The 14,206-nt window shown below is 46.2% G+C and overlaps 1 protein-coding gene across 2 annotated transcripts in view; it reads right to left on the minus strand.

Moving 5' to 3' along the window:
- Positions 1–1,424: 1,424 nt before the first annotated feature.
- Rcl1 (RNA terminal phosphate cyclase like 1) overlaps positions 1,425–14,206 on the minus strand; it is a 42,369-nt gene continuing 29,587 nt past the window's right edge. For both annotated transcript variants that reach the window (XM_021151344.2, XM_021151345.3), the window contains 2 exons: positions 10,888–10,991; positions 1,425–2,148 (listed from right to left, as the gene is read on the minus strand). In XM_021151344.2, the coding sequence (XP_021007003.1) occupies positions 1,998–2,148; positions 10,888–10,991 (255 nt within the window). In that variant the 3' untranslated portion in view covers positions 1,425–1,997. The remainder of the gene's footprint in view (positions 2,149–10,887; positions 10,992–14,206) is intronic.

Here is a 14,206-nt window from a genome sequence, read left to right on the forward strand (position 1 = left end):
TCCAACTCCAGGAGCAGCTGGGGCAGAGGCCTGGAACCTACCCGACACTTGTGTACCCTACAGACAGACACACGTGTCCCCTTTACTCTGCTCAGGCTTCCACCTGCTCCCTGATGCTGACCAACAGCACCATTTCCAAAACTTCCTCTATCAGAGAATCTGGCAGGTTCAAAACAATGTGGCCACTTAGGTCTGTTTGGGGAGCTCTGATTTCAAACAGCAGTGACTTCAATTATGACAGGCAGAATTCTAAGATGACCAATCAAACACTAATTCAGATAGTACTATGACTGGCTAACCCTGAGGACAGGAGGAGTACCCAAGTGGGAGTGCTATACCACAAGTTACTTCAAGGTAATGTTTCCCTATCAGGTACCCCAAGAGGAAGTCAGAGTCAGTTTAGATGTAAAGGATTTGACACAGCCTTGCCGGCTTGAAGAGAAAGAAGTCAAATGAAAAGGAGGCTGGCAGAGTCCACCAATCAAAGCCGTTGTTAGCCAGCAAAAAGATGGAACTCGGTCCTACACACCGAAACCTGCATTTTCGTTTTCCCAGAGCCTGAGAGCTTGAGGGGCTAAGACCTTGAGAGCAACCTTATGAGAGGCCAGACAGAGATGCTTAACCACACCTGCCACACTTCAGACCTACTGACTCTGGGATGGTGAGTGAGCATCGTTTTAAACCATCTGCTACAGTCAGAACACTAACATGGAAAGCTCTGGGCTCAGGGCCGCATCCAGCATGTCCAGGTGTCCCTCAAGGTCAGGTCCCTCAAGGCTTCTGCAAGGCATCCTCAGTCAGCAGCAAACAGCACTGTGCTCTCAGTGAAAAGGAAAAGGTTTGGAGGAAGATAGTGAGGCAAGGCCATCCTGACTTCCACCCAGACACCCTCCAATAGGGAGAACAACAGTGGCTCCTGATCCTGTAGACCCATCACACGTAGAATCCACGGAGCGCAGGGGAGTCCACCACGGTCCAGGATATCGCCGCACGTTCTTGCTGGTCTCTGCCTAAGTCCCTTCTTAGAAGGCTATTTGCAGTAAGCAGTCTCGAGTGGTGACATAGTATCTCTAGTGGAACAAAGAACAGACTTGCTATGAGAAAGGACCTGTGTTCCTTGCCTGTGATACAAATTTTACTGTAGGCGCACCAACCTGAGCCCCTCCCTTCCACAGCAGGACTTGGCAGTAGAGACATCAGTTTAAATATGTTTATGCTGCCTGCCAGGCTACAAAGTTCTGTGGCTGTCCTGGGACTTTGATGTCTTCTATCGGCATCCATGAAATTGGAATATTAGCTTATACGTAGATAACATCTCAGATTCTGTTACATCTTTAAATCAGATCTAATGTTTCTGAATTATAAACATCAAATAAAAAATAAATACTCTGAATTTTCTTATAATAATTTACACTACAGTGCAATTAGAAGAATAAAAACAAAATTTTATGCCACACCTAGGATACAGAAAACATTTTAAGACATGTCTGCCCTCCCCATCCCAACCACCAGGCCCACACAAACACAAGTTACCATGTGAGGTATAGCATGTGCCCATGCAAGCAAATGATTCCTAAGACGAGGGAGGGAACCAGTGCCCCAACCTCTGGCACAACCCTAGCTTGTCCGACTGGAGGTCTTCTACACACACTGTCACACTGTCACATAAACCCTACACAAAGCCACCACAATCCAAAGATGAAGAAGAGGTGCTGGGATACTGTCTAGCAGCGTGGCCACTCACGGAGGGCCCCTCCCCCAGGTGAATCGGGAAGCCCACAGCCTGGGCCTCCGAGGAATGTCACTGGAGAAGCAGCTGGAAGCCACGTGGGAGAGACAGCTTGTATTTTCAAATCAGTATTTTCAGTGGAAAAGAAATAAAGTCTATACTGTTAAGAGGCTGCCTGTCCTGGATGGACATGCCTGGACTTGGTCCCTGTGGTCCTTCGCATCTTTCTGCTTCGTCCATGCACAGCAGAGCCTGACGTTGCACAGGATCACTTGAGGGTCTTGCTCAGGTTAGAGAAGCCAATCCCAACGCAGGTCATTAGCACTTTGTCCCCGCCCTTCAGTTCTTCACCACATGGCTTGGTTTCAACTTTAAACATAACCTGGAAAAAGCTCTTCAGATGCCGCAAAAATTCTATCCTAAAAAGAAATAATGAGAACATTCATTTTAAAAGAAACTCTGACCCCAAATTTTAATTTCTGAGACTAAAAACATTGAAATTAAAACTGTCTAATCAAAAAGGCTTTAATATTTATAGCCTGTCAGCTTCCCAAGAGGCCTGGAGCAGCCTGCGGAGACACGCGCGCACACACACCTCAGCAAGGTAAGTTCGGCTGGAGACAGGCTAGAGGTTAGTGTAAGACACTCAGCATTCCCGTCCCACATACTTATTACAGTCACAAATATGGAGGTAATTTTGAGTGGTGCATATTACATTTCTCCCCTTAGTCACAGCACCATGGGGTAAAAAAGATGAACAAAGACGATTTCGTATCTTGAACGCCAGCAACTGCCTTCTACTTACTCAACAGTATTTTCTGCATGTCTCTATTAAAGTCAGGCTCTGTTACTGGTGCTAGGGACACTGTAGTCAAAGCAAAGATGAAACCAGGAACTTCCCCATGCAGATCTCCATCTGCTGCTACAGACTACAGAAGAAAGTTCAGGATTCTTAAGAACAGTTGTTGAATTTTCAATGAAGCCACAGAGAAGGAGGAGGGAAGCTGCGAATGTGGTTTGGTGGTAGAGCCCGCCCTTGCCTAGCAGTAGGGGGAGACCTGTGCTTGTGTGCTTCCGTGTGCATATTTAACAGGAGACAAGTGTTAACTGAGGTACCAGAGAAGAGCTCACAGTGAACGCTGTGAAAGATTCATGAGGCTGTTTCTTCCCACTTCCTGCAACAGAAAGCATGGCCTTCCCCTTCCTGAGACAGAGGTTCTTCAGGTGCACTGTCAAGCAGCTTTAGGGGGTTCCAACCGCTGCCCTAGGACACTCGGTGTGACCCCAGTTAAGCCAGAGGGCTCACCTGGAACATTCACTAAATGCATAGGGTCCCAAGGGTTAGAGGAAGTATCCCCATAGAAATGCCTAGAATCACAGAACCCATGTAAACACACACTCTCCTCTTTCCTGAATTCTATGTTGTCGGGGCATAGGGACCAGAAATCTTCTATCAGCAAGCATCCCCCGTGGCTCTTATGGAGCAAGCTGAAGGAACACTGCTAAGTGAATAACCCTGTTGTGTTCATCTGCAATAAAGCATCACACAGACACCTGTGGCACACTGTTCCTGATCCAGGCAGCCTCCCCACCCCAGCCACATAGTTCTAAGCCTAAAGTACACAGAGTGTACCTGAGGAACTTTGATCATACCGATTCTAGACGGGCACATCAGTGGAACAAAACTGGGAGTCAAGAAATAAAACCCACATACTTCAGGCCAAGTTAATAGCCTTATCAGGAATAAATCAGGCAAACGATATGGGAATGACCGATTATTCACAAGCAAAGAATGGAGGCTTTTGACTCCTTCCCAACACACGGAATCAGCTCCAGCTCTTCTAAGGTCTTTGTAAACGCTGAAACTATAGGGCGAATGCCATTACGTTTGGACAACGAACAGTTTAATGGTTGCTAAAACAGAAACACCAAAATCAGAGCAATGAGAGAACAAAGAACTCTACAGTAATTTAGGAAAACAACTAAAAAGACAGGCAGGAGTTCCAAGTACAATGGAAAGAGGCTATCTCGTCTGCCATTAGGGAAATGAAAAGCAAGTCTGCAGGAAGAAACCACTTCATGCTCAACTAAGAAAGGCACAGTGACATGTGTGATGGGAAACAGCGGGTAAGCTACTGCACACGCCATGACAGGAATGTAAAGTACGGCTGCCTAGAAAACAACCAGCCCTTCAAACCCAAGCACAGAGATACGTGCTCCAGGGTAGTGAAAACACACAACCTGCAAAACCACCTACAAACACACACACACACTCGCGGTGGTGTTGTCACCCAATAAGAATGCATAAACAGAACATCCCAATGTCCACTGACTGACAAAAGAAAAGGCGGGTCCTATTCATGGGGTGTTACCAGCACTTGTATGTGCTCCAACAGGACAAGCGCTGTAAACTGTGCTAAATGAAAGAGGTGGTTGCTAAGGGCCTATATCATTACATAGGGTTATGTTGTTTTCTAGACAACGGTCAGAAGAGCTCTCCATTACTGCGACAGAGCTGTCAAGCGGGACAAATGGGCAGCAACCACAAATGGCACAGCGTTTCTTTCCGGGGTGATAAAAATGTGCTAAAGTTAGACTGTGGTTATTCAACTCTATGAGTATACTAAAGACTATTAAACTGAACACTGTAAATGGGTAAGCCTTATGGCCGCATAAATTATATTTCTACACATCTGTGAGTTTAAAAAAATGTACTAATCCCAGGTCCCAACCCTAGTCAGTTACAGATGAAATTAAGGATGAAGCCTGCTGTGGTGAATGTGCCTCCCCTGTGATCCACTCATAGGAGGGAAAAATACCAAGAGACTAGATCATAGCAGATCAACTCACCCTCTGTGTGAGCTGTAGGCATGTCACAAGACAGGGACCAACTGCTAAGCACCATAGCTCAGGTGAGATTTACTTTGCTGACCCTCCATGTAAGAACATAGGACTTCTTCATCTTTACAATGCAAGCCCATTTTAAATTCTTCCATAGAGCCTTTCTCACCACTAGCACCCATCCATCTGATCCTTCTCTGTCTTAATGGAGTTTCTACAGCGTTCTCTGCTTAGTGGCTACATAAGTGACTGTCACACAGTGCTGACCCTCTGGGTAAGTCACAAGTATCTCAACAATGACGGCCTGCACACATGAAACTCTCTCCCTGCTACTGAGACACTAAGAACTGAAGCGTTGGGGGTAACTGAGAAATGACTTCAGCAATCTTGGTAATTAAGGGAAGTCAGCTCTCCCCCTGCTGGCTTTCTGGTCTTACTGACCATGGGAATTCTTCCCCCCATTTTTTTCTTTTTCCTTCTCCTTTTCTCCATCTATCCATCTATTTCCACATCTTGTCTTAGGGAAAAGAAGACAAAGACACAAACCGCACAGATAAACAGGCCACACACACTTGTGAGCCAAGTTTCTAACTGGCAGCCTCGGAGAAAAACACCAGGACCTTCCTCCCCACTTCTCTGCAGGCTGAGGGGAGGACAGCTTGATCTCCCTCACTGCTGCATAGACTAACACAGGCCTGAGGCAAGCTTCCCTCTGGGCCTCATTCAGCCACTTCACTCTGAGTCATTCAACTGGGCTAAAAAAGCCAAATGCCCTCTCCTGCTGGCAGAACTCCTGGGAACTTGAGCTTGCTTGGTGTCCTGGAGGAGGGTGGAGGAGATGCAGACTGAGGGTGCAGGCCTGTTTATGTACAGCTTTGAGGAACTTGTAGCTTTTGGAACAGTCAGGAAAAGCGAAGGTTGTTAGACTTTCTCCACAGTGTTCTGCCAGGTTCTCGGGCCGTCTGAGCAAGCCAGCAGAAGATGGGACTGAGGGACATTTCAGAATGCCCTTCTTCCACCTCCAGCCTCATTTTCCCTACATCTTAAACCTAAACAAACAGCTTCCTTAAGAAAGTGAAATTGGCTGGGCTGTGGTGGTGTACACCTTTAATCCCAGCACTCGGGAGGCAGCCCCAAGTAGAACTGAGTTCAAGGCCAGCCTGGTCTATAGAGGGAGTTCCAGGACAGCCAGGGATACACAGAGAAAGCCTGTCTTGAAAAAGAGAAAAGGGCTGGGTGGGTATCTGATCCAAAATCAAGGAGCAGCTTTTCCTATGACCCTCTTGGGGAAAGCAACTGGAGTTCGATGCAACTTCTGAGTAAATGATCTTAGTTTCTCACTTGACAACTGGATCTGTACTGGTCTGTCTGTCTGTCTGTCTATCTTTCCCTTTAGAACAAAGTGATTCACTGTTAACACAAACAAGACTTTGCTATGAAAGCCCCCACTCTATCTAACAAGGTTTCAGAGACTTCTGGAAGCTGAGATAACTGTCCTTGTGTGCTTCCAAAGGTTGGTTGTTCCCACTGTCACTGTCAACAAGCAAGGACCATCTGCCCGCAGAATCCCCATGGCCAGGCCTGGACTGGCTCAGGCCCAGCCCCTCCAATGCCCTTGGAAGCACAAGAAGAGGGAAGCAGTGATGGGTCAGTCTCTTTCTGATGATACGAACAGAAAATCCTGCCTCCTGTTTCACCAACCCAGGTTTCTGTGTCACCTGGATGTGGGCCAGGGTTAGGGTTGGCCAACAAGTTAGGTCTAAGGAGTTGTCCTAGAAGTCGAGAGACAAGATCTCAGAGCAAGGAAAAACCACGTCACATGGTTCCCTGGTTCCCTGCAGTCAGTACATGGCAGCTTTTGAGACCAGTGGTGTGTCTGATGCCAACACTTCAACTCTACTCCAAGAATGACATTATTAAACTTGGTTCAAGGCAACAGGAAACAGAACTGGTTGACTGTGCCGCTGGCACACAGCCAACCACTCTCCATAAGCAGATATCACTTTATAAAAAAAGCACCATGGTCTAAGGTGTGCAGAAGCTGAAATGAGGACTTGTGAACGTTGTAGCATGATGTTCTGTATCAGCAAAGTCCTGAGAAGCCAGTGACAGTGATGGGTCACAGCTCTTAAGCTAAAAGCAGTCAGAGAAGCAAAATCTCCAATGAACCTGTTCCATCCCCCAGCCCCCGCTTTTGTGTGACCCTGGCAAGTGACATGTCTTATCAGTTAAGATGAGGCACACAACTGCACCTACATTTTCACTCACAGAGGGTTATGCTGGAAACCACAGGAGTTAAAAAGATTTAAAATGAATTAGCTTTCCGTTCAACAAAAGGGGCATCAGCCTCATGCTGAAAACCCAGACAAATGTCTAGAACTCATGAAGTCATGGATCTTGGAGACCTACAACCAGCATAATCCCTAACTACACTCTAAATAGTTGCTCTTATACCACAGCTAAGTGTGGTCTTCATACATCATACATAATCCCTAACTACACTCTAAATAGTTGCTCTTATACCACAGCTAAGTGTGGTCTTCATACATCAAGGAAACGTCTCTTTGCAACAGATAGAGATCATCACAGAAAACTACAGCCAATCAAAATGTAGAGGTGTGGAGCCCAGCCCCAACAGATAAATATGCCTATAACTCCCAAACCTAAGGCTCAAAGAACATTTTGGAAGGTGGTGGGGGTGGGATGATTTTAAGTGAAAAAGAATCAGTGAGTTTGCTGTGAGATTGTGACTCGAATGTTGGAGGCTACATCCATATGTTTCACCAACATGACACCTAAACATGAACTGGACAGGTATCATGACAGACATGCTAAACTGGAAGCAGGTGGGAAGTCCATGAGGCCTGAACACTATACAAATAACTAGAGGCAGCTAAGGACTGCTAAGAAGAGCAGGAGAAATGGCTACTTCCAGGGAAGGGCACATCAAATGGTTATCCAATGGTCAACCCCTGAAAATATTCATACAAGCTGCATTTATGTATTACAGAACATGTATGTATGTATGTATGTATGAAAGTAACAATTATTAAACAAAGAGAGCCTATGAATTTGAAAGAGAGCAAGGCAGGGTATATGAGAGTTTGCAATGAGGAAAGGGTAGGGGAAATGATGTAATTCTATTATAATCTGAAAAAAAAAAAAAGATTATCTGGGGATTGAGGCTATCTAGCTCAGTAATAGAGCACTCGGTTGGCTAAGCAACATAAGGGCCTGGATTTGATTGCTAGCACCACAAACAGAAAAAAAACAAAACCAAAAATCAAACAATATTGTCCTGCTCACGGCAGACACAGTGCATGCCTGTTAAACAAACACTACCTACACCGCTCTGCAGAAGTATAGGTAGGAGTGTACAGTTTGTTAAGGAATGTGGCTAGAAGTTGGTCGTACATTTTAAAAGTACTGTACACAGATGCGCACTAGCCAGTGTGCAGTGGACCTCAGGCCTGAGATCCCTCTGTGGAAGTTCACCATCTGGAGCTCAAAGAGACATGATGGGGGATGGGCTGGGATGAAATGAGGAGTGACAAGGCAGGATCTGAATTCCTCAGATATAGTGCCTTGAATACTGCTAAGCACCTGACTATCCATGTCATCAACAGAGACTCACAAATGCTCAACTCAGCCTCCCCTGGTGGCACTGCAGCATAGACAGCGCGTAAGTACTGACAGGTTGGAGGACACCAAGGCCTATGCACAGGCAGAAAGCGAAGCTTGGAGCTCTAATCTGTCAGGATTTCTGAGCATTATAAGTGCCTGATGATAGATATATATTATATTGTAATATATATATTGTGTATCTCGATATATAAAGATATTTGATACATCTCTATATATTGATATATAATAATGTATGATATATTTTTTATGTTACTTCAACTTGTAAATAAAATATAATTTCTCACTATAATGTAAAATTAAGCTTCCAGGGTTAAAACTGTAAGCCAACAATACTCAAATTTAAAACAAAGAGAGGTTCTCTTCTTGTGTCTATGGTATCCAATATTATTTATTCAACTGAGAAACATTGTCTGGTCTCAAAAAGGTCACACATATAGACTTATTTCCTCAAATAGTACAGAGGAGCCGAAGCAGCAACCTCCTATAGCAACAGGGAAGGCAGGCGAGGGAAGGAGGGACACATAACTCACACTTCTCAGCAAGGGCCTGAACAGGGAGAGAAAACTTCTTAATCCTGGCACTCCAGAAAAATGGTACCTGAGATGCTGCCATTCATTCACACAAAGATGCCATTCACACAAAGCCAACTGCCAGAAGGCATGCACATGCCTTCTTCACACCAAGAATATTCTTGCTTTCCTCAAGGAAAGTGAGGTCCAAAAATCTGTGTCTCTATGACGTGACTAGCACAAGAATATGCACATGATACTCCCCCTGCCCCATCATGGTGCCTGTCTCATTCGCAGATAAGATGTCAATTGTGCCTGTCAGGGCCTATGCTCACCCTCCATCTTCTGAGACACTGGAGCCTTCCACAAGATTAAGGGCAAAGGGGTCCCCCTCACAGACAAGCCTTTGCTGAACACAATTCCCCATCTGTGCTTGCTTGGGGCAGGTGGGGTGTGTGTGTGTGGCAGAGGAGGTGGGGTGTACTAAGCCCCGGGGCAAGAAGCACGTGTCCAAGCCTCAGACCCAAATCTCAAGGCACAGAACACTCCCATCTGGACTACTTTTAAAGCTCCACTCGGAGCAGACTACAGTCTCCCAGGAGACGCGGTAATTTTAGGTTTCTGGATGAAGAAAGGAAACCAAAAGGATTATGTGGTGAAGGACAGTCACATCCCAAAAGGCTACAGACATTAAAAGATGATTCAAGGCCCCAGAGTTGAAGTGAAAGACTCTCTAAAAGTAACTTAAAAAAAAAAAAAGATAAAAACATATATTCCATGGTCACATGCTGTTCTGCCAAGGCCCAAACTCTGAGCCACACACATTTGGAGACAGTGGTTTTTCCAGACTCCAGGAGAGCCATGGAACCTCTGCTGGCCCAGAGCAGAAGCTGGACACAGCACTGACCAGCTAAAAGGCCAACCCGTCCCAAGATGGTCACTCACCACCAGTTGCTTCCAGGAACTCTGATGGGATCCCGCACCTGGGGAGCTGTGCTTGCTGCCACCTCCCCCCAGAACGCTCCGGTGACATTCTGTTTGAGCAGTCTGCACTTCTGTAGTTGGCCTGCCATTAGGATTCCTCAAGTCTAGGTTTCCTGTCCTGTGAAACACTTTGCACACCTTATCAGGAGATAACGTGTGGCTCTTGGGGTCCTTCCTGCTCATCAGTGTCCCCTGCTGCTAAGAGAGTATATTCCCTTCCATCTTCTGTTCCACAAACCTCCCACTGCCAACTCTAAAAGTAAAAGAATCCTTCAAGCGCCTGGCTGCCAGCCCCTCCCCTCAACGTGATGGCACCACCATTCTTCAGCTATCACAGTACTGTACCTTTCAGAGCTACAGCATCGGTACCATGATAACCGAAAAAGGGCAGTTCAGTCTCAGATCTACCTGCCCCCTCCCACTTACCACCCCTCGCTGACCAAACAGCTACCTAAGTCTGTGAGCATGTAAGTGCGTATACATGAATACACGCTCATACATGCACACACACACCCCCACACCCACGCATACATGGGAGCCTGTTTCCAAACCTGCTCATTTATCCCTGACTAGAAACTCGTCTTGAGCTTGGCGCTCTTTAACTCAAGTTTCCAACTAGCTACTGTTCTTGGAGTGTGCATGTTTTTTATCCTAGATGTTAATATCCAGCTGCCCAAACGCATCTCTGTAACTTCCAACTGCTCTGATAACATCCCTAGGAATTTTGCCTCTCTTTGGCTCTTCTAGCCAGCTAATATGGAATGCTCTTAGAAAATAACCCATTGACCACAATAAGAAAGGCAGCAGGTGAGCGGGATGTAAAGTGAATAAATAAAAATGTTTTAAAAGGAAAAAGGATGCCAGCAGGAAGATTAGGATGGAAAAGCTTTCAAGCTCCATGTTTGTCTCCAGAATAGAAACAAATCATAAAGCAGAGACACGAGAGCCACCCAGTGTGCGTGAGAGCTCAGAGAACGTGGGGACAGCAGGTGCACTGGGAAGAAGGCAAGGCCCGAACCTACGTGTGAAGACAGAAACATCAGGTTAATAGTGGCCACTGCTGGCTGCTTAGAGATCAGTACAAGCAGGGACAATGCTGTGGTCACAGGCTACACACGGCACATCTGGGTCACTCTGTACAAACAGAACACATGAGCGAGGCAAAGGAAAACAGCTTACGTGTAGGGCGAGAGTGGTCCCAGCAGGACTTTGGAAACGTCCTGCTGTCCAAGGGTCATGAGCAGCAGAACTAGACTTTGGTTAGTCGAGTCTACACATCCACCCTGTAAACACAAACACGCTGATGATTAATCATAGTACAAACCAGAAAGGGTAACAAACCAGCAGGGAGAGAGGAGGAGGACACAAGCCCTCAGAACACCAGACCCTCCAGACAGTGAACTGAAGGACAAGCAGCAACAGACAGAACATGGCCTCCTGAGGAAGATTCATCTACAGCCAACGAGGCTAAACTAACAGCTAACCCGAGTAACAGCTGAAAGTCACGTTCCCAAGATCTACTGGGGATAACAGTGAGCTCTCCCTTCCTAATTGGGACATTTCCTGCGCTCTACGAGAGGTATAGTTGCTCCCGAGCAGACGACCTATAAGGATCTGGTGAGGCTCCGAGCAGTGGGGCACACAGAGAGTGAGTAGCTCTTACAGGTCTCCCTGCACTCAGCCCATCTTGCTCTGAAACAACTCCGGATGTTCCTAAGTGCGTCTTACCTCTTCCCATGCAACCTAACACCACCAAGTGCCACAGTCAGACTGCTTGTTCTTATTACTTATAACTTATAACTTGGGACCCCCAAGTTGTCTTTCCTTCTTTTTTGTCTTCCAAGCAAAACAGAGTTTTCTTCAAAACTCTCCTCCTGAAGCACAGCTGTTTCGTTTGCTTCCTTTTTCATTCTTGATTTCCAACCATGTCTTTAAAAAAGAGGCCTTTACTCCTGATTATTCTTTCTAGGGTAACAATGTCAACACATATACAACTTTACAGAGTACAAGGAGGATGTCATGAAGTTTTTACCCATCTTACATATCTGAAAACTTAAGTTTGTGAGCACGGTTCACTGCTGTCCAAGGCTAGACTCTGAGTCTAACAGGCAGTCAGCTAAAGATGCTTACAGGGGGGGCTGGAGAGATGGCTCAGCCGTTAAGAGCACCGACTGCTCTTCCAAAGGTCATGAGTTCAAATCCAGAAGTCCTGAGTTCAATTCCCAGCAACCACATGATGGCTCACAACCATCCATAATGAGTACTGATGCCCTCTTCCAGGGTGTCTGAAGACAGCTACAGTGTACTTGCATATAATAAATAAATAAATCTTTAAAAAAAAAAAAAGATGCTTACAGGGGGCCTCCTTCCTTTTCAAAGGCACCCAGGGCAGGCAGTAAAGCGATCCGCAGCTGTAAACACCCTCAGGCTGTCACTCTTGATTTAGTAGGCCTTTATGAAAATCTATCCCTCTAAAGTTAGTAAACAACAAGAAACATTTTTTTCATTTTATTCATCAAACTTTAGGATAAAAGCTGCTTTTCCATACAAACAGGAAATCTGACCAACCAAACCAATGTCTCACAGCTCTTGTTTATTTTCCTCCAGTCCTAAAAGTAAGCTGGTGTCCTCTCCTGCTCCCTGCACGGGAGCCACTCTGCCCCATCCTCAGACGACTTGTACTAGGTACTGGAGGGACACTTTAATGCAGTAAATATGTCACGGTCCATGTACAGGACATGGTGGAGGGAGCGGGGGCTACAAGTGGTGGCACAGCTGAGGTAGGATTTGGGAGCAGGCTCTTGAAGTGGCTGAGGGGCCTTGGAAAGAAGACAGGAGCAGTGGAGGAGTACAGCTCACAGGCACTGGGAAAGCGCCAGGCTCTATTCGGAGGGTGAGGAGCCAGTGCAGGGCTCTGCAAATGGGCAGAAGGAGACTGAGTCCAGGTATGGAAGGAAATGAGAGGGAGTTTGAAGAGGACGTGGAAAGAATCTCCCGCTGAAGACAAGAGCGGCTCCCACTCGAGTGTGAGGTGAGGAGAGGTAGAAAGACAGCAGGACAGAACCCCTGGTACATGGTAACCCCTGAGCAGAAGGAACTGGGTCAGAGACTCACAATATATATATATGTGTGTACACACACACATATATATATACACACACACATACATACACACACACACACACACACACATATATAAAGCATCTTTAGAAAAGAGGGTTTTATGCTTACATGTCACACCACAGACCTACAGAGAATTAGTCAAAATAGCATGAAGTGTTTCAGCCTTTTAGTAATTAAAGACTAGACACTAACAGGAAGTTTTCTTAATGACTAAAACAAAGCAAACTTGCTTGAGGAACAATAGTAGTTTTTAAAAGACCTCAATTAATCCAACACAGGTTTTCCTCCTGTGACTGGTGGGAAACCCAAATGCCAGCTGTGCCCATGGGCTCCTGCTGAACTCCTCTGGATCATGGTGTTTGCCGTTCTCCCATGGTCTCCTAGAAAGGGACGTAAGTGTCCCCATAGTTGGAGAGAGGACACAGCAGCCCACAAGGTCAGGTGGAGACCTACACAAGCCAACGAGAATCTCAGAGGCAGACAGTTACCACTGTACCCTACTACCTGACAACACAGAGATGGGAAATGTTATACAGCTCTATGAATTAAGTAACTGGTGAGTCAATGGCTTTATCCTTCTACCCACGACGTCTAACTACCACCTATCTCTCAAAACCAGCGCTAGATCTGTCATTAAAAATAAACTGATGTGGCACCAAAAACCCTGCACCAGTCCTGGGCTACACAAGACTGCTGACAGGCCGTGTCCTAAAGGAGGTCTCACTTCCTGGCTCCACTGCTCCTAGCAGCAAGCACAATGGCTACGCCTTGCTCTTCAGCTGTATCAGGAGGGGCTCCTATCTTTAATTAGGTAGAATGATGACGTTCATCACATGACTAGTGCATAGGTTTCAAGGCTGGCTTGGATCAGCTTGGATGGGGGGAGCAGACTACAAAGGTAAGCAGTCTTCAACTGTGCTCTTCAACCATGTGTCTTGCCAGCATCTTCTCTTCCCTCACGATCTCCTCCTTCCTGTCAGACACCTCAGCGGTGGGAAAGTCAAGTGTGTGCTCACTTTTGTGCCTGCTGCATGTGTGAGCAACAGTTTGTAGCCATGAAGAAGTCTGGTCACCTGCCTGACCTGCATCCTACGCACACAACTACGGACACAACATAGTAACTGGCTAAAGTCTATCTTTAACAATGCCAAGTTCTCACACTTCCCAGAGCCTCCACCATGCTGGGACAGTCTGGCCTTCCCTAAACAGTCTTCAATGCTCTAGAATAAACGGCACAACTCTATCCACACACAAATCCAGATTTCTACCTTGATAAATCTGAAGGTGAGTCCCTATCTCCACAGAGCAGCAGCTGGGGCAGCTGAGAGAGGCTGTAGTCCTGGGACTAAAGAAATGGCTTGGAGTTAAGCCCACT

Source organism: Mus caroli, unplaced genomic scaffold (genome assembly GCF_978045245.1).
Source record: "Mus caroli unplaced genomic scaffold, Mus_caroli_1 scaffold_20, whole genome shotgun sequence".
Taxonomy (NCBI): Eukaryota; Metazoa; Chordata; class Mammalia; order Rodentia; family Muridae; genus Mus; species Mus caroli.